Genomic DNA, 23,849 nt, shown 5'->3' on the forward strand with positions numbered 1-23,849 from the left:
GAAGGAACATAGGCTGATTATATAAGGAAACTAATAACAAGAAAATAGTGATACAATCCCATTATTGTAGCGCTAACAGTGCTCCAAAAGACTCACGATGGAAAATGCTGTCCACATCCAGAGAAAGAATTCTGGAGTCTGAATGCAGATGGAAGCATACTATTTGCTCTCTTTTTTTTTCATTGTTTTATTTCTTCTTTCTCGTGGTTCTTCCCATTTGTTGTAATTTTTCTTTACATCATGACTAATGTGAAAATATGTATAATATGAATTTATAAGTAGAACTTACATCAGTCTTGGGGAGGGGGAGAAAATTTAAAACTCAAACTCAACATCTTATGGAAATGAATATTGAAAACTAAATGTAGATAAATTAATTCTATTTTTTAAAAAGCTAAATTCCATTAAAAAAATTTTAACCTACAGGAAAAAAATTATTTTCTTTCATAATGAAGGCATTTATTTATAAACTGTCAAGATTTCTTGAGTCACAGGTAGCAATGTTATTTTGTTCCTTAACAGGTTTCTCAATAAAACTTACCCAAATTGTTTTATATTGTATAGTTATTTACATACATATGTGCATACACACACATCTCAGTTCTGGAGTGGATTATATTCTAAAGTTCCTTGTTTAGAACTAGAAAGTAAGTTCATATAAATAATATATGTAGATTAGTTTCTCCACCCACTTTATAAAAATAATAGCATATGTACCCACTTCTCTCAACTTTAAACCATTGTGGTATTGTCCATCTGTATTCTGGAATGGTAATTGACAAGGTACAGATCCTACAGTTCAGCATCAGACAGTGGAGGTTAGACTTGGTTGAGATGGTATACCAAAGAAGAGACAGCCAGTCAAATTTCCGCTCAACCTTCCTTCCTCCATGGAGCTGGAGTTTATTCAGTGCTATGCAAAGGAAGAGTAGCTGGGATAGAATCTTAGATGTGAGGAGCTGAAATCAATGTTTCAGGGATGAGGGAGGGAAGTTATGGGGTCTAGGTCTGGATCATCTCTACCACTATAAAACTCCTGCCCTAGGCCTATTACCTACCTCTCTTCTTTTTTTTCTGAAGCCACATAGCACTTCTGACCAAGATCTCTCTCTTCTCTTTGGCTATTCATGTCTGGGAGAAATATATAACCAAGGAATACTTTGTGATAATATACGTGACTTTATGCTTCTGAGTGCCAGAAGAGACCACAATTTTCATCTTTACTAAAAATTTATTCTCGGGGCGGAGCCAAGATGGCGAAGTAGAAAGACACACATACACATAGCTCCAAACCCACGAAACACAGAACGGCAGAGGGGACTAACCCAGGGCGAATTCTGCACCCAGAGACCACGGAATATTGGAGCGAGGGAGATTTCTGTTCTGGAGAGACCTGCAAACCTCTCACGGGGGATCCTTCGCGCCGTGGACTGGGCGCCGGGGCAAGAAGCAGAGAGCAGCCCTACCGCGGCAGCGACAACGTGGGAAGAAGATCCGAGAGGGCTTCGAGACGGGATCTCCAGCGGCCACGCGGGTCCCCCCACCCACAGAGGGACCTGCAAACCTCTCGCAAAAGGTCCGTCTGCAGCGACGTGGCGCCCAGCCTGGACCTGCGGCGGCGGCGGCTCTGAGAGGCACAGTTCTAAGAGGGCTCCGGAGGCGGGATCTTCAGCAGCGGCACGGGCCCCCCCACCAACAGGTGACTGACGGGGGTAGGTGAGAGAGTCTCTTTGGTGGGTTGAGAGGGGAGTGAGGTGCCCCCATGGCTCGGGCCCCCCCGGGAGGTGGGGACTGAGAGGCGGCTGCGGACGGCGGATTCCCCAAGCGGATCCCCAAGCGGATCCCCAAGCGGGCGGGAGCCTGGATCCATTGTGGAAGGTCTGTGCATAAACCGCCTGAGGGAATTGAGCCAGAGAGGCGGCCCTGCCCCTGACCACCTGAACTTAATTTAACCCTGAATAACAGCCCTGCCCCCGCCAAAAATCCTAAGGCGGGAAGCAGCATTTGAATCTCAGTCCCCAAACGCTGGCTGGGAGGACCAGGAGGCGAGGTGGGTGTGAGGAGAACATTCAGATTTCAGGCCACTAGGTGGAGAATATGCCAAGAAAAGGGAAAAGAAATAAAACTATTGAAGGGTACTTTATCGGAGAGAAAAAAATACTTCCTCCCCTCCTTTCTGATGGGGAGGAACAATGCTTGCCATCAGGCAAAGACACAGAAATCGAGGATTCTGTGTCCCAGCCCACCCAATGGGCTCGGGCCATGGAAGAGCTCAAGAGGAATTTTGAAAATCAAGTTAGAGAGGTGGAGGAAAGACTGGAAAGGGAAATGAGAGGGATGAGGGAGAAGCATGAAAAACAGATCAGCTCCCTGCTAAAGGAGAACCAAAAAAATCTTGAAGAAATTGGCACCTTGAGAACTAGCCTAACTCAGCTGGCAAGGGAGGTGCAAGGGGCCAATGAGGAGAAGAATGCTTTCAAAAGCAGAATTAACCAAATGGAAAAGGAGATTCAAAAGCTCACTGAAGAAAATAGTTCTTTCAAATCTAGAATGATACAGATGGACGCTTTGGACTTTTCGAGAAAGACAGATATCTCAGAACATACTGCGCAGATTCAAAAAATGGAAGATAAGGTGAAATATCTTATTGGAAAAACAACTGACCTGGAAAATAGAATCAGGAGAGACAATGTAAAAATTCTGGGACTACCTGAAAACCATGATCAAAAGAAGAGCCTAGACATCATCTTCCATGAAATTATCAAGGAAAACTGCCCTGAGATTCTAGAACCAGAAGGCAAAATAAATATTCAAGGAATCCGCAGAACACCGCATGAAAGAGATCCAAAAAGAGAAACTCCTAGGAGCATTGTGGCCAAATTCCAGAATTCCCAGGTGAAAGAGAAAATATTGCAAGCAGCTAGAAAGAAACAATTCAAGTATTGTGGAAATACAATCAGGATAGTACAAGATCTGGCACCTTCTACATTGAGGGACAGAAGGGAATGGAATAGGATATTCCAGAAGTCAAAGGAAATAGGACTGAAGCCAAGAATCACCTACCCAGCAAAACTGAGTATAATACTTCAGGAAAAAAAAAATGGTCTTTCAATGAAATAGAAGACTTTCAAATTTTCCTGATGAAAAGACCAGAACTGGAAAGAAAATTTGACTTTCTAACACAAGAATGAAGAGAACCATGAAAAGGTGAACAGCAAAGAGAAATCATAAGGGACTTACTAAAGTTGAACTGTTTACATTCCTACATGGAAAGACAATGTTTATAACTCTTGAAACATTTCAGTGTCTGGGCACTGGGTGGGAGTACACACACACACACACACACATGCACACACGCACACATACATAGAGACAGAGTGCACAGAGTGAATTGAAGAGGATGGGATCACATACTAAAAAAAAAAAAATGAAATCAAGCAGTGAGAGAGAAATATTGGGAGGAGAAAGGGAGAAGTTATATGGGGCAAATTATCTCTCATAAAAGAGGCAAGCAAAAGACTTATTAGTGGTGGGATAAAGAGGGGAGGCAAGAGAAAAACATGAGGTCTACTCTCATCACATTCCACTAAAGGAAAGAATATAATGCACACTCATTTTGATAGGAAAACCTATCTCATAATACAGGAGAGTGGGGGACAGGGGCATAAGCAGGATGGGGGGGAGGATAGAGGGGAGGGCAGGGGGAGGAGAATGCAATCCGAGGTCGACACTCATGGGGAGGGAAAGGACCATAAGAAAATAGAAGTAATGGGGGACAGGACAGGATGGAGGGAAATATAGTTAGTCCTATACAACACAACTAGTATGGAAATCATTTGCAAAACTAAACAGATATGGCCTATATTGAACTGCCTGTCTTCCAAGGGGAAGGGGTAGAGAGGGAGGGAGCCAAAGAAGTTGGAACTCAAAGTGTTAGGACCAAATGTAATGTTATTACCACTGGGTAACAAGAAATACAGGTTAAGGGGTCAAGAAAGCTATCCGGCCCTACAGGACAAAAGAGAAGACGGAGACAAGGGCAGGGAGGGAGGATAGAGGAGAGAGAAGATAGGTCACAGGGGCAATTAGAAAGCTTGGGTCTGGGGGGGAGGGGAAAAAAGGGGAGAAAATTTGTAACCCAAAAATGTGTGAAAATAAATGTTAAAAGTTTAAAAAAAAATTTATTCTCATGAGTAGTTTTAAAAAATTGAAATAAACTACTAAAATTGCTGAGAATAAATATCTCACATAAGTTTGCATATTTAAGTAAGAATCCATGTATATTTTGCTTTTATTGAAGGAAATCAAACGGTACCAAGTCTTTGGGAAACTACGTGGCACTGCATCATGAGTGACAATAAATGTGATAGCCATTTTTATAGTGTGCAAGTTGCAGATTCAACTTTCACAGTACTAAAACGTTACCAGCAATTAAAACCAATAGGATCTGGAGCTCAGGGAATTGTTTGGTAAGTAATACATTTTGCTATTGTGAAATGGTTGGGGTGCAATAAAAGGTAAAGCTGACTTGTGAGAATTTAAAATGCTTATATTGTAATGCTGTATTTTTTTACTACAGGATTATGAGGTAAATTGATCTACTACTTGCTGTAATTAAACATAGTGAAATTATTTATTTGCAGGCTACAACCCTCAGTTCTTAGACCTCTACATAAATTATAATAGGTAGTAATTTTTCATTCCTTATTTCCTTTTTTGTTTTGTTATTTTCCCCTAATAATTATAATATTAAAGTATATGATTTGACAGTGAGTTGGTGAGAGTTTGTGGGGTTTGCTCATTTCTTCATCATGGCCACCTTTTTTTCCCCCCCTACCCCCTTTTATTCCCAATCACTCCTATCCATTTCTAGGAGCCATCAATGCAGTGCCTTGCCAGTAACTGGCAGGATGAGGCAAGTCAGTATCATTATCACTTCATGGAGTAACCAGGAAGGGATGCTGTGTGAGGGTTGGGCTGGCCGTCTCTTCTTTGGTGTGTTACCTCAACTATGTCCAGCCTCTACTGTCTGATCCTGAACCTTAGTCTCTTGCATGGTAAGACAATGAGCTGCCACTACATCATTGGGCCAGCTAAAGGTAAAGTTTTTCAAATTTTTTCTAGTCTACAGCTACCAGCGATTCCAAAACACTTTTTTTGTCCCATATTTTAAATTGGGCACAACAAGCTCTTTTTTTCCCGTTAATGAAGGCAAAAATGGTCCACACTGTTTTTAAACAAGAAAAAAATTAAATACAAACTGGTGACATAAACCTAAGGTGAAGAAGAAAGCGAATTAGTAGTTAAGAGTTCCAATTTGAGCTTGTATCCTGAGGCAGTGTGAAAAGAAGAGCCCTTTGGACATGTTAACTGAGGGTATTGAATTTAATTCTTTTGACTAGTTACTTAATGATAAGCTTATTTTACTTTCTTCTTATCTGTTGTAGTTCTTGAGTGATCAGGAAAAATATGTGGTAGAAGTCCAGGCAGCTAAACATGATTTGCAGTTCATAGTTTATTTAAACAGTTTACAAGAAAAAGGGACAGATCTTTGGGAGTAATTCATAGGTCTTTTCTAAAATGATGGTCTTAACTTTCAAATGGTACCATTTTGTATTTGAACTCAAATCCAGTGTGTTATAAGAAAGATATAAAGGAATGCATGCAAATTAAGAACGTTTTCTTGTTCTTAATGTGGTTTTCTGTGAGATGAAACAAACTTTTGATTTATATTCTGTCTTATGTTTTAGAGTCAAGCAGTTTGACTCACAGATATATTTTCCTGAGAGTAATCTTAAGGTCACTTAAAAATACCTTAATTTATGACCTGCCATCTCTAAAGGATTTTTAAGTATTATATGAGCTAGTTAAGGGCAAAAGTCAATATTATCAAGATGAAAGCTCTATATGTTTATAAGAGAAACAGTGAAAAAGAACTGCCTTGTCACAACAATAGTGTTCATCACTAATAAACCATGCTCAATTATAGAGCATTAATTTTATTTGATGATTGTTTTTTGACTCCTGTGTTTGTACCCCAAAAAAGGGGAAATTTTGATGAAATTTTCATTATGAATTTTTATTTGAACAGAAAAAACTAAATCAGAAGCCAAAATACTTAAGGCTTTTTTCCATCCTTCTCTATTAAAAACTTTTCTGATAGAGGTAGTAGGAAAAACAGTTTTGATTTTTTCAAAGGCAGGTATGATCTAGTAGGAAGAGCCCTGGATTCTGAAATCAGAAGGCCTGAGTATAATTCTAGGCTCCAATACTTTCTGACTTTGAAACTTTCTTGAGTCTCACTTCCTTCTTCTGTGAAATAGGAATGATAATGCTTGTGAATGACCTATCTCACTGACTTGTAAGGAAAGTGTTTTTTCGGTCTTAAAGTGCTATATAGAAATATGAATTATTTTTATTCAGATATTTACGGACATGTAAAACACTGAAACTACTGGATAAGAAGCCATAAACTGAGAATATTAATCTTTAATAAAGGTTTCTAATGCCAGTTCCAAGTGGAATTTTAAATTTTTTCATTTCATAACAATTATTTTGCTTTAGAAACATACTGATTTTTAATTGAGTATTAAGATGGGGGGTGCAGAGGAAGAGCCTAATAAAAGAAAGGATCAGTGCTTTGGATCTGGAGGAATATATCTGGAACATGTCCTCCAAACCTACTGAGTTTCTGTTTTTTTGTTCTCATGGGGCACTGAGGATTCCCTATCACAAAATCTTTGTTATCCCCTCTTCATTATTTTTTAATCCCCCACTTTCATTTGCCATATTTATTTCTCCCTCCATACCTTTGTTTCTGCTTCTGCTAATGTTTAAAAAAAAAAAAAAGTAAGGTGCTTCCCCACTTAATCTGTCCTAATCCTACCCATGCTTTGAGACTGAAGACTCATCAGCTTTGTGAAAACCTTTCCACATTTGCATAGCTTGGTGTCCTTTGCCTTATTATGAAGATCTCTGGCATGTAGAGACAATCTGTATCACAGTATCTTGTACTTACTTAGGAGTATACATGCCTGAGAAACTATGCCACTTACTAGGTGTGCTATCTTAGTTGTTACTTCCTTTCTTGGGGCCTCAGGGTCCTCTTCTATAAAATCAAGGAGTTTCAAAATATTATTTACTCCAAACTCTAATATTCTGTCACTTCATAGGTATGGTAAGTGAGGGAGCCAGCACCAGAACCCAAGCCTTCTGATGCCCAACACCAGGCTGCCTCTCAGCTTAGACAAATTAAAAAAGATGTTAACACGACTTTTAGTCATATATTGAAAACTTTTTGCTGTTGGTTTTGGGGGGAGAAGGGTGGTATTTTAATCAGCTTTATCTTCTTGGTATAGTTGTAATATACATAAATATTTATGGAATTACTACGAAGTTTTCTAGTACTAATCTTTATTTCTTTTTCAAATGTACAAATACCTAGTTTCTTACACTTTTCCAAAAATCCAAGTTGTTGAACCCAAATGATGGTTATTTGATTTCTAAATCAGTTCTGTGAAATGTTTAGTCATTCTAAAAAGTCATTTTAGGTCTGGCAAAATTGGAAGATGTAATTAGGTCTTTGTCACAAAATACCCAATGTATCATTCCTTTTTGTTTTCTCCAACACTATGCAAGTAAGAGAATCTTATGCTAATCCTCTTGTTATTTTTGCATTACCTTAACTATTCTTTCATGAAAGAAAAGCCATTGGGTGAACATTGGTAAATCTCTTTTTCCTTCATGGGCCACAGTTTTCTTATCTGTAAAATGAAAGAGTTGAACTGTATATGAGGCTCCTTCCAGTCACAATAGTCTGTGGTTCTCTGTGGAAGTTACTGGCTACCTATGGGTTTCAAACTCCAGATTCTGCTACAGAGCATGCTCTTGTACAGGAGGGTCTTTGTTGCTTTTACATTTAACTTTATGTGTAGCCTTTTGACATTACAGAGAGAAAACTAGACTGGGAGTCAGGAGATTTGGTTCATAGCTTTAGCTCTGCCACTATTTTCATATGGTGTTGGGTAGGACACTTAATGTCCCAAGCCTCAGCTTCCTCATATATAAGATGAGCAGTGTGGACTGAATCTTTACAACCTCTTTTGGTGCTAGGATTCTTTGATATTCTACCCTAAAGAAAGCAATTCACTATTTGCCTTCAAACAGTTTGTCAAATTGAACAAATGGTACTTTGGTTTATACTACTTTACAAACCAAAAGAAAAAGTTGTTTAGGAAGAAACAGAAGCCCTAGGTAATTAGATAACTCAAGGCTATGCCATTGTGAATAAAATCTTTGATAGGTTTGATTCTTTTGTTTTGGTCATCTTCAAATTTGGTAGAGACAGAAAAAGTTCTAAAGGAAAAAGATTTTGAAATTTATCTCACATGTTTCCTAGGTCATGGAATATGAGTATATCTGCACATATGTGGGAAACCTACTATTTCACTTCAAAAGTTTTATGATTTCATAGCTGTGGATACTTCCTCCACCAGTGTAGATCACATCACAACCCCTTGATGCCTTAGATGATTTCATGAATTTATGGTTTAAAAAAATATTAATACTTAGCAAACCCACCTTCTCATTCTGTTACCTAGAATGCCCTATGGACAGCATATGAACAGCCCTGTGGCTTCATGTAAGTCCTGTCATGCATATGTGTATTTAGTTTGTATGGCTATATACTTCTCTAATTCTTTCTCTGTGGCCCGGTGGTGAGTCTGGATTCTCAAAGACTCTACCTTTGGAACACAACTCTGATAGTCTGACCAAAAAGTATAGGCTCAGTGACAGCTGACTCATCTGAGAAACCAGCACAGCACAATTCTGAGAGGCTTGTCATCAGAAAGTTGCCCCCAAGATCGTGACGTCTTCATGATCATCATCATTATTATCATTATCATTATTATTATTTTGTTACAGCAGCTTATAAAGCTATCTACTAGGCTACAAAGAGTTTATAGTCTGCCTTAATGGAAGGAGTACCTCAGCTGATAAAATCATAACTCTTGAAATATTTTCATGTATATATGCTTGTATTTATATATATACATAAGAACTCTGCCTGCACCCTGAATTGGTCCAAGTATAAGCCACACTCTTCCAAAACCTGGCTTGTGTAAAACTTGAGTGTGGACAACAATTAATATATATTTACCCAATGTCTTTACTTTAAAAAAACATTATTAAAGGGATATTGCCAAGATCTGGATCAATTCTTTTTTTGTGAATAGAGAAAGGTTAGGTTTAATTTGTTTTTCATTTGTTGTTGTCGTTTTGTTTGTTTGTTTTTGCAAAATCTAGATCTGTGATTTCATTGTTGTAAGGAACTCTAGAAAAAGAAACTCCCTTAGCAAATACAGATTGACAAATCCTACATGTGATACTTCCCATGTGACCTGGGCAAATCAACAACCCTTCTTGAGCCTCATCTAAAATGAGAGATCTGGACTAGATGGCCTGTAAGGTCCCCTCTACCTCAGACACATACTGGCTCTGTTTCCTGGGCAAGTCATTTAAGTTTTGGTGCCCTTAGTAACTCCCTAAGACTAGACTATATAGTGCAGTTGATCTACATTGACAGGAGGACCTGTTCTTACCAAGAGTTCTTTACATGGTTAAAATGAAATCACAGTTTCAGACCAAAAAGAATTTTTAAAAAACAGCTGTGAGACAGGCAATTCAAATGTGTGTGTCTGTCGCCTTGGACCTCTATTTCAGGAAATGCCTATATTATGATATTTCTCATTTCTATTTTTCCTATTGCACATTTCATCCCAGATGAACTAGATTATGCTTCTTTCTCCTCTTTCATAATTCCTAGGATGTATGAAAATATTCCTTTTTGATAATAACTGTTTTTCCCTAATTGAAATTTTAAAAATTAAGACCTTTTGTATAATACTTTAACATAAAGTATATAAAAAGTAACTGTTGACTTGAATATAGTTTCAGTGGCCTAAATTCAGAATTCCATCTGCAAAAAAATAGCTAAACTATATACTTTATAGAATTGTTTTACCTACAAACTAAGTATTTTTATATTTGAGAGAAAGTAGGACCAGGGCTGGACTTAGATACCTACCTAAGTTTGACTCCTAGCTCTGCCACTTGTCCATGGGGCTCTGGGCAAGTCACATCCGTAATAGAATCAGTGTTAGATTCAGAAGAGCAGGACCCTCCTGTGCAGGGAGATTAAATAACTTGCCTAAGGTCACACAGCTAGTAAGAGACACAGCAAAGACACAGCAAGGAGTAATTACCCGTGTTGTCCATTTTACATGGTTGTTGTTAGGCCAAATTCGTTGACATATGCAAAGGGACTTTGAAACCATAAAGGGCTAGCTGAATATAAAGAATTGTAATTATTATCTATGGAAGGTAGATAACAGTGGTGTTTATGAGTTTAAGTATGGCAACAATTCTAACAAAACTCAAATTCAAGCAGTTTCTGTACTTTTCATTCAAAATGTTACCTGTGTTTTAATACTCCAAGTTAATACATAATTAGTGCCTAGTATGGGACCTTGCATATAGTAGAATTGAAACAAATGGTCAGAATCTCTCCATTTTCAAAGACTTTTTAGTGGTTCAAATGATTGTCCTTATATGTTTTGTATACGAAAAAAAGTTAAATATATATTGTGCAAGTCTTTTACCCAAAGCTGACAATGAACTGTTTGTTATGTTTCATAATTGCAGTGCTGCTTTTGATACAGTTGTTGGGATAAATGTTGCTGTCAAGAAATTGAGTCGGCCATTTCAGAATCAAACTCATGCGAAGAGAGCTTATCGTGAACTCGTTCTGTTAAAATGTGTCAATCATAAAAATGTAAGTTAGTATTGTTTTCCTGAATATATTAACATGAGTGACATTCTCTGTTCTTTGGGAGTTCATAGGTGTTTTTGTTTATTAGTTTTATCTCTAAAGGCAAATTAAGGGTAATACTAGTTGACCCTTAAATGATTTTTGGACTGAGCTATTATTTGTAAAGTTTAAGATTATATTTTTATGGGGAAATTAGCAGAAGACATGTTTGGGATGGTCGCATGTTTTTTAAATGAGAATCTGGAAAAATTGATTAATTGCCTCAGCAGTTACTCTTCCCCTTCTCTTCCTTGCCTTCCATTTATGTAAAATGAAAGTCACATTGACCAACCTGAGTCTGCTTTTTCCTGGATACTTGCAGTATTTTATTTTCTTTGTTGTGGGAATTTGGGATTTTTGGAGTTTCTTCCAGGAATTGATCTGTTTTGATTTTCACTGTGCCCTTTGTTCTAATCGTTTCAGTCAGCTTTTGATTTCTTAAAATGTGATATCCAAGCCTTTTTTTTAAATAGTGATTTTTAAGAAGTCCAATGATTCTTAAATTGTGTTTCCATTATCTGATTTCCTGGTCAGCTATTTTTGATCTTGCATTTTATTGTATTTTTCCAATCATTTGGTTAAGATTTATAACTTTCTCTTCAAAATTGTTTCTTCTCGTTCTTTTCTCTGTAGCTACTGTTTCATCTTTTTTTTTTTTTCAACTCGGTGCATTTCTTTTAGGTATTCCTGTAGTCCTTTTGGAAAAATCCGTTTCTTTCCTTTGAGTAGCGGTTTTTAGTTGTTATGTAGTTACCCCCTTTGAGGAAATCTCTTCATTTACAATTACTTTTTAATACTGACTAGTGTTTTCTTTGATTTATTCATCTCTCCAGCTTTATTCCCTGAACCTTTGTGTCAGGATCATGCTCCACGCCTTGCTGTGTTTCTGGGCAGGGTGGTTGGTTGGCCCTACTTTGGCTTGCCTTGGGTCATCTAGATTACTATACTCATCTTCACCTCTTAGAGTTAGGTCCTCCTCTGTCTTTGAGATTGACAGCATTGAATCTTAAGGGCCTTCTGTAACATCTCAGAGTAGACTATTAAGTATCTTGGAACCTTAGGAGTTTGGGAGCTATCCCAGTATGAGTGCTGCTGCTGCTCCCTGGGGCTTCCAGGGAGTTTCACCTTGGAGTTTTCTGACCACCCTGGCAATTTTTTTTTTTTTTACATCCCTAGGTCTTTCTTGGTGGGAGGATGGGAGAGGGCTATATATGTTCTTGCTGCTTCCAGACACAGGATCTTGCATAGGCTATTATACAAATCCCTGGCCAATATCTGGTTGTGCTAAAGGGTTTCTTTGCCTAGGCTAGACTGACTTTGGTGATAACCCTCTTTCTTATTGCCTGTGGTCCTCCAGCTACATTTTTGTGCAGTTTTGGCATGGAAGAAGTCACTTAAGATAATTTTTCATTAGATTTCCTGGTAATTATTCTGTCTGGTATGAGCTTCAGGTGTTTGCTGGAGTAGGTAGGTGACAGTTGGACAGTATGCCTCTGCTCATGTAATCTTCTTCTCTATCCTATTTATAATCTGTTAAATAAATGTTAAAGTGGTTTGATTGTTCCAGTATTGAATTTTTGCCCTGCTTTAAAAAATATTGCTTTAACTAAATTGTCTATTACATAGAATAGAATGTGCTAAAATAATCTATAATGAAAGTTTCCATTTTAAAATGAATTTTCTGTCACTATTTAGTTTTAATAACTAAGGTTAAAAAAATATATTTCCTGGTATTCTAAACAACAGTGAATTTTCTCTTCCCAGATAATTAGCTTATTGAATGTGTTCACACCACAGAAATCTCTAGAAGAATTTCAAGATGTGTAAGTAATCTTATTTCTACTCCTGTCTTTAGCTAATAGATTTAAATGTTTCAATAACTAGGGAAGTAACATATGATAGAGACTGAGAAAAGTAGCTGTTTTCCTAACTATCACTTTAAAGAAGTATCTAATAAAAAAACTCAAGGCTAGAGGGCTCTTCTTTTGACAGTTCCTCTGTTGAACTAAAACTTTTGCAATTATACTGTTCATTCAACTAGTTTTCTTTGATCATTAAGACTAAATGGTTATAAGTACACCTCTGTACACTGTGGAGAAATGCTTGAAAAGACTTCTTCAAAACAGAACTAACCACCTTCCTTAGGAGGAAACACATTATAACTACAATACCAGGAAGCTTTGTTATATTCGTAACCAAATATTGTTAGTAACCAAATAATATCTATCATTATAGGTCTTTTCTGGAGCTTTAAATTACACTATCTCTGGTCAGCTAGTGTAGTAGTAGCGTGCTTATTTATAATTATGTGAAATTGATTAGGTTAGTAAATCAAAATGCTTTCCTCCAAAAATCATGAAGTAGAATCTTAATTTGTTGTATATTATATATTATGTTAATACTTATTGGCATATGGAGGCCTTTGGAAGTAGTAGCCTTTTCTCATAGATAGAATACTAAGTTTGGAATTAGTATAATCTGGATTCAAATCCTATTTCCAAACTTTATTTATTCTTTGATCTTGAGCAAGTCCTTTGATTGCTCTATGCCTCAAGAAATTCCTAGAATTTAATTGCTGAGTTTTATAGGAGTTATAATCTGTCCTGGCTGAGTTGGAAGGAGGTCCTGCAAGCTGCCAAAATTATATATCCTTTGCATTTTCCAATATTGGGGCCTGTATCACATGGCATAAGGTACTTAATTTAATAAGAAGCTATAGGTTCCATTTGTGTTCTTTGAAATACAAATTTTTAATAGACCATGACACATTCTTTATTTCTCTGATACTTGATAGTTTGATGTATTTCTAGAATCCTCAAAAAATAATGGAGTGTGGTTTTTTTGTATTTTTTAAACTAGTCAATGTAATAAATAACTTGATAAGATTTATTGTCATTTCCTACAGGTTTTGAGGTGAATATACATCCTTTAAAAAGCCATATAATTCTACTAGTGTACATATGTGTAAAAGGGATTTTCTTGTTCCCTTTTAGGTATTTGGTTATGGAATTAATGGATGCTAATTTATGCCAAGTGATTCATATGGAATTGGACCATGAAAGAATGTCTTACCTTCTTTATCAGATGCTTTGTGGTATTAAACATCTCCATTCAGCTGGTATAATACACCGAGTATGTAGTGATATAACATTGATGGGAATTATTTTTAGTGTTTTAAAAGAACATTGTTTTTGTTTTTGCATTGCTTGCCTTTCCCAATACATTCTTCTCTTCTCCTTTTGGCAGAAAGTCATCCCTTAAAAAAACAAAGAATAAAAAAGAGGGGGAAAAAGCAGTTAGCAAAACTAACCAGCACATCAAAAAAGGCTCATTCTATATGCACTGTACCAAGAAAAGCAGAAAGTGCCTTTTCATATCTGTTTCTTCCTGTAGGCCAAACTTGGCCGTTATTATTTTCTAGTACTCAGTTTCCATATTTTTTTGTTACATAACACTTTATGTGTTGTAGCCCTTCATGTTGTATATTGTTTTCTTGGTTCTTTTTTCTTAAATTTGCACCCATTCATTTAAATCTTCCCATGCTTTTCCACATTCATCTTATTCATCATTTCTTACAGCATGGTAATAATCCATTACATGAATGTACCACAATTTGTTTAGCCATTTTCTTATCAGTGGGCATTTATTTTGCTTCCAGTTCTCTGCTGCCACAAAAAGTGTTTCTACAAATATTTTGGTGTGTAATGGACCTGTTTTTTTCCTTCTTATCATTGACCTCTTTGGGGTATATTTTAGGGTATTTGCTTAGGAGTGGAATCTCTGAATTGAAGCTATATAACTTCAGTAGCATAATTTCATATTTCTTTTGAGAATGGTCAAATCAATTCAAAGCTTCACCAATGTTGCATTATTGTGTATGTCTTTCTACAACTTTGACAGTATGAATTATTCCCATCTTTTTTCACTCTTGCCATTTTATTAGGGGTAAGGTATAATCTCAGAGTTACCTTGATTTGCATTTCTTTTTTCATTAGTAATTCAGATAATTTTTTCATAAAAACTGTTTTCTTTTTCTGCCATTTTCACTTTTGCGTTGGTTTATAATGCAATACCCTAATTCTTCAATTACTAGAGAATTTTACAAATCACATTTTAGAGTAGAAAAATCAAGTATACTAGTAGGTTGTAATTGTATTAAATGATACTCTTGTTTTTAATAAGTAGTCAGGCAAAAAGATGACAGTTTTAGAAATAGATGAAACTGTTATTTGAAATATTACTCAGGTTCTGTCCAAAAAAATCCTTTATAATAAAATGACTGTACATACTAAAAAATAATTATCAAAGATATATTTCCTAGGTGATGTTCTCAGTTTTTACATGTGTATGATGAATACGAAATGTTTGGGGGTAAAAATTTGGGGAGTTTATTATTAAAAAAATAAAATTCATGAGGTTCCTCTTGCGTGAGGATTTCCAAAATCTTTGAGATTCCTACCCAATTTTTTTCTTTTATTTAGCCCTAATTCCTAATGCCATTCATGTCAAGAATCAAGTGAATGAGGTCACTAGTCAGCACTTCCTAAACTATGGATCATAACCCCATATAGGGTTGCAAAAAATTTCACAACAGTAAAAGGTTTCTGAACACGCAGCAATCAAAAACTAGTTAAAAATCAAACACGGAATGAATGTGAGATGTTTTTCACAGCATTTGCCTGTGTTGTAGCTTCACTGCATCCTTGGTTCTGAACATAAAGCATTTTGCACTGTGCATGCCCTGAAAAAGCCAGTGGAAAAAGTTTAAGAAGCCCTGTATAATCTATACAATTGACTTACAGTCCTTTAATCAATAGTTACATTATCATAGTAGCAGTGCAGCACCTGCATTCCTCTTAGCTCTTTTCCTGTGGTGTAAGACCAACCAGGGCTAGTTGGGTCCTACCAGCCCCTAAAGGAAACTAGTAAAGGGAGGATCAGAGATAGTGAAGGGCTATAGAAAGTTAGAAGCCACTTGCTGAACTGAGACCTTTTCACTTCCTTAGATGTCATAGAATTGTAACACTCAAAGGGAGGAAGGCCCAAAAAACTGAATGACTCCCCTCCAGTCTCCTGCTTTTTCTACCAGTCTATCCTCAAGTCACTCCTCTGATTACCCCAAAAGGCTTTGCTCCTTTGATTTCTCCTCACATCATATAAACTGTATTCCTTTAAACCAGAGCTTTTCAACCTAGGGTCCACAGATTCCCCCCAACAATTTCTGGGTATCTGTGAACTTATGAGGGATAAAAATAGATGTTTGTTTTTACTGAATCCTAACCGAAACTTAGTATTTCCTTCAATTTTTTTAATTCATTTAGAAACATTCTGTGAAAGGGTACATGAGCTTCACCAGATTGGCAAAGGGTTCCTTGATACCAAAAAAAGTTAAAAGCTTGCTTATTGTTCTCCATGATTAATTACAAAAAACTGTGCAGTGTTAGTGTATCACAAATGGGTTGAATGGAAATAGGTTGGGTTTTTTTGGAGTCAGTAGGCTTGGAAATGTAAATGCTTTAGATTTACTGGCTTCCCCTCAAAATTAACATATTACTGAATATAGATTACTAAATAGAAATAATAACACTAAAATTTTAATTACTTTTATTGCTTTAGGTTCCAGATTTAAATAGAGGGTAAATTACTTCCACAAACAGAGAGCAGGGATCATGAAAATTGATAGTTAATAACAGAGCTGAAATTGGAGACTCCTAGTTAGAAAGGACCATAGATATTTTCTAGTTCAGCCTGTATCTGAGTAGTCATATCCCCAATGAATGAAAATTGAACCACTGCGTAACCACTCCAGGGACAGAGAGCTCACTATTTACCTAGGGTGCTCATTTTGCCCTTAGATAGCTCTGATAAGGACATGTTTTCTTTTGATTTGAACTGACGTCTTTATTCTCTGCAGCAGATATACTTGCTCCTCAGATACACTTGAAGACTGATATAATATCCTTTAAGTCTTGTACATGTTAAACTTCTCCACTTTCTACAACAGATTCTTGTATGGAATGCTTTCTAGTCCTCTCCACATCTTAGTTACTTCCCTGAATTTGCTTCAGTTTAATATCCCTCTTAAAATGTGATGCTTAGACCTGACCATGTTACAGCAAATGTGACCTGAGTAGGGCAGAGGTCACATCAGTCCCCACTACTTTAGTGGCTCTTCAAGCCACTTGCAAATAAGATTAAAAATCTAGAAACAGGAGTGATAGATATCATCTTATTGGAAAGGTAATATAGCATTTCTTGAATCATGACATTATTGCTTTGGGTCATAACTGAGCATTTTCTTAGTTTCTTTTTTAATTACACATCCATATATATGTGTGTATATGTATATACACACACACATATATATGTATATACGTACACACACACATTTATCTATATATACGCATATGCATACATATATATACATATATTGCATATACGTTTAATTGCATATGCATACACATGACAAATATTTGAACAGATGACTCTCTCCTTATGGTAATTCTCTCAAGGTATATTGCCAATAATGGGATTTTTTGGGTGGGAAACTTAAGTTCTATTTCAAATGCAGAGCCAGGCATCCTGAGCCATAGGAAACATTCCTGTGGTGGTTTGGAGGAGAGTCATAATGGAAGATGAGATCCTGAAGTTTGAAAAAGGCTGCTGGGACCTAAAAAAAATGCATTCAGTTTTACAGACAATATACCCAGGTCTCTCACCTTCCTCACTTAACAATTTTCATCCTAGTCTCTGGGGGATTTTTTTTCCTAAGAAATGTATCTGACTTCCATAGTTGATGCAAATGAGGAAAATGGATTTACTTTATGTAAATTCTAGCTGTTTTTCTTGTACTGCATCTGTGCCATAAAATAAAGGATACCTGTTTTAATAAGTAGAAATTGTACACAACTCATTTCTAATATTCTTTTTTTTTAAAATTAAATTATTTTATTTGTTTTCAGTGTTCTACAATCACTTCTATATATCTTAGGTTTTTTTTATTTCTAATATTCTTTCACCTGATAACTCTAGACTTGAAATTTAAGTTAATAAAAAAAGTATTAAGTGCTTATTATGTGCAGAGCACTGTGCTAAGCTCTGGGGAAAGAAATAGAAGAAAAACAAGACATATTCCAAGTACTTCTGTCAAAGTATTGCATTGAGCCAAAATATATGTAACATTTTCCCATATATCTTTAAATCAGTGTACTAATTTAACTCATTGTTTTATTAGGATTTAAAACCCAGCAACATAGTAGTAAAGTCAGATTGCACACTCAAGATCCTTGATTTTGGCCTGGCACGGACAGCATGTACTAATTTTATGATGACTCCATATGTAGTCACACGCTATTATAGAGCACCTGAAGTTATCTTGGGGATGGGATACAAAGAAAATGGTAAGTTCCAGATTATAATGAGAAATTTTATATTCTTTAAAATGGTATTGCTGGTTTTATTAATTTATTAACAGTAAGTTTGAATTTTAATGTAAAATTGTGATTGCATATTGTTCTAGAATTGGTTATGACCTTGTCTAGAGATGTCACGGTAATCGACATTTATAAAGTCATTCATTTTTTACCCATATTGGTAAAAAGCAACTTCAGAATTTACTTTTAAATCTGAAAATAATTGATTCCTGAGATAGTAGGAAAGTTATTTTCTGTATTTTTAACTTCTGTTGTTTTCTTAAGATTCTGTATTATTTTAGGAGAATCTAAGCCTATTTTAACTCACACATAAAGAACAGAGGCCTAAATTCAATCTAGTTACAAGTTACAAAATTAGCTTGTTTTCATTGATAAATTATATTCTCAGACCTATTCCCTCCCTCATACTAACTTGCACTCAGTCATAATAGATCTGATAAAAGGTTCTTTACTGTCACCTTATTAAAGAAATGCCCCCTACAAATGAAATAATGGAAAACCAGGCTACTACACCCCACTCCTTATTTATCCTCATCTCCTCATACATATGCTTCTGGGCAAAATTGTTCATACCTTCTGGGGCAGGGTGTTAAGAGTTCAGCCTGAACTTAAAAGAAGAAGATGTATTTCGTGATCAAAGTCACTTCTCCCTGTGCTTTAAAGTTTTTTAATGTTTAAAATGAGAGGATTGGACCTAGATGACCTCAAAGGCCTTTTTTTGGCTCTAAATCTATCAAATTGGGGTAAACTTCTGAAACTGCTCTGTCAGTGTAGTACTGTCTAGAGCAGTATAGCTGAAGGGAGCCCCCTGCTGGATGCTTCAATTTGCAGTACTCCCATTTGAATCTGAGATTATACTTTTTACGTGTAATAATGCCAAAGTACCAATGTAATCATGTTTCAGAACGTTGTAAAAACTCTGAATTAAGTTAATTTAAAAAATACTTGAGGTAGAGTAAGGATGATGGGCTTCTTTCTATGTTTCTGTTGTTTTGAAGGTGGTTTGGGGATTAAAGGGGCACGGGGTACTCTATGGTTAACTTTTTAATCTATGTTCTCGTTGCACCTGGCGTTGGGTAGTGGATATCTGGTCTGTTGGGTGCATTATGGCAGAAATGGTCCTTCATAAAGTCCTGTTCCCAGGAAGAGACTGTATCCTTCACAGTGGTTTCTAGTATTAAAGTAAATTGCTCAGGTTGGAAAATGATCTTTAGATTAGTTTACATGTACTTTATCAGCATATTTTAACAGCAGCATAAAGTATTATAGTCAGTGCTACAGCTGAATTACTGTCAAATTGAAAACAACCAAAAACCCGAGTTCATATTGTGCAAAAGCTCATCTTTAGCTAGCTATTTATTTTTCCATATTTATGTGTCTGGTATAGAAGCTAGAATTCCTTTTTCCCGCCTTTATTTTGTTCATGGCACTTCATAATTTTATCATTTCATTTTATTTTCAGTTGATATCTGGTCAGTGGGGTGCATCATGGGAGAACTGGTGAAAGGTTGTGTGATATTCCAAGGCACTGATCGTATCCTTCCCCAGTCATCCTTGAACCCCAGCCATACTTTCCATAACCACCAAAGACAAAATTACTTTCTTTGTCCGCAGTAGATGAGAACACAAAATGGAAAACATCATACTTCTTGAGTATGTGTTTGAAATGGTCTTATTCTGATGTTTATTAAATTAGTGTCACTAACCAAGTTGCACATATTTAACTTTCATTCCTGATTATTTTACTATGCTAAACTCTACTGCTTAAATATTAATGTATTTACTGTAGTAGCTATCGCATTAGATAACACATTGGCATTAACTTCATTAAAAAAGGCAAGTAGATATGTAGGAATATAACTATATTAAAAAACAAGATATAAATAGCCCACCAAATTAGTTAATTTGTCTAGGAAAGTGGCTATTTTAAACTCAGGATGTTGTGCTTAAAGAATTTTACTAACATGTTGTATTTGTTAAAATTATCAGTATGAACTAAAAAGCTTCTTTTTAAAAGACAGGATCAGAAACACGTTAAAGAGACCCAAATAGAAAGTATTCAAATGAGATAAAAGGTTGTGTCAAATTTTCTAATTCTTATTTGGGAATACTTTTTAAAAAATCACCCCATTGTGTGTGCTTGGTTTGTTTTTTTTTTATTTTAACAATGGTTACTTTGCTCTGGCACATTACAAATACACTGTAGGAACATAAACTTCAGAATTTTAATAGATGGTCAACTCATCCATAATAACATCATTTAACAGAAAAAAATCAAATTCAGTACTTGCTGTATGCCATTTCTTGTCTGTAGGTTCATGCTTTCATCTTGTGAATGCTTTTCATCCTAACCATTTTTCCCATGTATCATTTCTCATTATGATAATTATTGAATATTTTCATTAATCTTCATTTTTAAAAATTATTAAAATAGTTTATGTCAATTTACAGGTATTCTTTGTTTTTCTAATTAATCAATCTGTCTTTAGTATCATATACATTATGTCAGCTTTTTCTTGTGATCTCTTTTATTGGGGTGATTTTTCCAGGTGAAGTAGATAGAGCAAATTCTTAAACAACAGATATTGTTTTGAAGGCGTTTTTTTTGTTTTGTTGTGGTTGGCTTTATGAATACTTTTATGTATCATCTATTTTAATAAGTATTTACCATGAAGTTAGATGCTAGCAATTGTCTAGCAATTGTACCCTAATTAAAATTTACCCATTTTGGTGACTAAATGAACTTTTATACTGAAAATAAACTCAATTTAAAAAAACTTTACATAACATAAAACAGTTAAGCTTTTTTGCCTAATATTGGGTGAATTAATATACTTATCGATCTTTTTTTTATTTTTGTACATTTTTACGTATTAGCTTATTTTGTTCTTTAAGAAGGGAATTGAAATTTTAGGAAGTGCAGAAATGAAAAAAGTGGTACTTTATAACAAATGAAAAAAATTTGTTAGAAGTTAGGATAGGCTTAACAATTCCACAAGAACAGTAAATAGTGTTACTGTAGAAAAAATAACTTTTTGCAGAGAGGAGAATCAGTCTGGTGTACTTTCAAAAGGAATTAACGAAGTATTTAGGTTTTTCTGTCATAGTTTAAATGAAAAAGAATACAGATTTGTAGACTCTTGATCTATCAAGTAGTGTCTAGAATATAACACTGAATTTGGAGTCAAACATTTGGATTCCAGCTTTGTCATTCACCAGGTCTGTGACCATGGGGAAATTACTTTGCTTTCCTGGACCTCACAGAAACAGTCAGTGATACCTGTACTGACTCCCTTACAGGGCTGTTACTAGAATTCAGTGAGACAAGATATGTGAAGTGCTTTGTAAGCAACAATAATAATAAATGAGATTACTAGGACCTGCCAGAGCTTGCATTCCATTGTGGTCTTTGGAACCTACAGTGAGACATTTTACCTAACTTTTGGTGAAAGTTAACTATGAATTATGAGAGGCTTCCTGGCAGGAGAGGTGTGGAAGTCATCCTTAGATCTAGCAAGACCAAGCTTCGAGTTCTACATTTGTCATACACTGGCAGTGACTTTGGGCAAGTCACTTAACTTCTTAGTGCCTCAGGTACCTCTATAAGACTGTAAGTTGTAAAGCAGGTGCCAAATCTACATTGGAAGAAGGAGTTACCTCGCCCATAATTCTCTACACCATTGAACAAGTTTGATCGTCTTTCTTCCCACCCCTACCCCCAAAAATAAGCCCCCTACAAAAACCAGGAGTTACCTATAATTTTTGACTTAAGCACTAATCTTCAGTCACAAGAAAACTATCTCATTGGAGCCAGAAAGGCAAAGCAATATTCATTAGTAGGTAGCTTGATAGGTTGAATCAGTTGACTACAGAAAATAGAGAATTTCAGAGTTGTAAGGGACCAACTTCCTCCTTCACAAACAAAGAGAACAAGATCCTAGAGAGGTAAAGGATTGAGGTAGGTAGGGGCAGAGCAAGAATTAGAACCTGGGTTTCCTAGCTGTATTGCCACTTCTCCTTTAAAATTAATTATATGCCATACATTGAGTAGTTTGTATAATTATCTTTGTCTTAAATAGTCAGAACTTAGAATTCTAAGTGCTTATGTTTAGATGGTATTTTTAAAATAGCAAAGTAGGATCTCCATTCATTACTTGTTGATTTTAGCTTTTTTTTTCCTGGATTATACTTTGTTTAATATGAATATTTCAGTTATATTTTCTTAAAGAAGTCCTACAGATATTGATCAGTGGAATAAAGTTATCGAGCAGTTAGGAACACCATCATCAGATTTTATGAAGAAATTGCAGCCAACTGTGAGGAATTATGTAGAAAACAGGCCGAAGTATCCTGGTATCAAATTTGAAGAGCTTTTCCCTGATTGGATATTCCCATCAGAATCTGAACGAGATAAACTGAAAAGTAAGATTTTTTTTTTCTTTTCTTAAGTTTCCTAATCCACATGAATTTTTTTTGTATTTTTCATATTCACATTCCATAACGTGAACAAGATGTGATATATTTACCTCATCTGTGAAGTGAAAATAACATTAGAATACATTAAAACCTTGTAATTATACCAGTAATTAGAATCCTCAAACACCTTGCCACTTCTCAAGGACATCGAAGTCTAAGATGAGAAGAATCAGTGTCAAGATGAATATCTAAAACCTGAGATTCTGCTCTCAAAACCTGCCTTTTTGAAGCCTTCAAGCAAAATTTAAAAACTTCGTAGATTAATTTGAAAGATTGTACATATGTTAGTTACTGACAGTGGAATTATAAGGATGGGAATTTCACGCTTTGTCAGAGCTTCCAAGTAAAGTGTATTTTAAATATAGTTTCCATACCAAATTACCCCAGTCATCCTAACCATTTGCCTCTTCAGAATCTGACCTTGAAGGAACTCAGAAAAAAATTGATACCCCTGAACCCAGAGCAAATTATATCATGTGATGATCAGAGGAATCACAGTCCTTTATTTGCCTGTAGTTGAGTAAATCTTACTCAGTGCAAAAGCCCATAGCTTTAATTTATGTATTGATTTTATTTGGTTTTTTAAAATTATAATGCTCTAGATTGTTTTTTAACTGCTAAAATTTCTTCCCTAAAGTACTTTTTTAAAAAATACTTTTGTGTGGAGTTGAGAGGCCAGGCTTATACATCTCTGTCACCTAGCACAGTCAGTACCTGGCACATAGTAGACACTTAATAAATTCTTTTTGATTGGTTGATTGATATAATCTCTTTCAGAGAAGGAAAGAAAGCACTACATTTCTTCTCTGGACCTTTTTTAACTTGGCAGATAAACTTTGTAGGAAAATGGCCCATCTTGTGGATTTATGGATATTGGTTGATATTGACTGTTTTCATCATGCTTCAGTAGTCCTTAATTAATCATAAAGTTGCTTTAGGCAGAATCCCAGATTCCTGACCTTTCTGGTTAACCAAGGTTTTAGGGTAATTGTTTTTAAAGTTTTTGTGTAGCCATGGGAGAGGGAGTAACTAGGGGAATGATACCAAGCTTTAGTATTTTATTTCCCAGG

General features: G+C 35.7%; 1 protein-coding gene across 7 annotated transcripts in view; it reads left to right on the forward strand.

Annotated features, from left to right (window-relative positions):
• Positions 1-23,849, forward strand: part of MAPK9 (mitogen-activated protein kinase 9) — a 54,040-nt gene that overhangs the window by 15,436 nt on the left and 14,755 nt on the right. For 2 of the 7 annotated variants that reach the window (XM_072631223.1, XM_072631226.1), the window contains exons 2-8: positions 4,301-4,469; positions 10,705-10,834; positions 12,635-12,693; positions 13,864-14,002; positions 18,105-18,270; positions 19,766-19,837; positions 22,543-22,725. In XM_072631223.1, coding sequence (XP_072487324.1) covers positions 4,348-4,469; positions 10,705-10,834; positions 12,635-12,693; positions 13,864-14,002; positions 18,105-18,270; positions 19,766-19,837; positions 22,543-22,725 — 871 coding nt within the window. In that variant the 5' untranslated portion in view covers positions 4,301-4,347. Of the gene's footprint in view, positions 1-1,080; positions 1,700-4,300; positions 4,470-4,873; positions 5,100-8,622; positions 8,642-10,704; positions 10,835-12,634; positions 12,694-13,863; positions 14,003-18,104; positions 18,271-19,383; positions 19,456-19,765; positions 19,838-22,542; positions 22,726-23,849 lie in introns of those variants that run through there. The other 5 variants (XM_072631224.1, XM_072631227.1, XM_072631228.1 and 2 more) reach the window with 5 other exon arrangements.

The sequence above is a fragment of the Notamacropus eugenii genome, chromosome 1, assembly GCF_028372415.1.
Source record: "Notamacropus eugenii isolate mMacEug1 chromosome 1, mMacEug1.pri_v2, whole genome shotgun sequence".
NCBI classification, from domain to species: Eukaryota; Metazoa; Chordata; class Mammalia; order Diprotodontia; family Macropodidae; genus Notamacropus; species Notamacropus eugenii.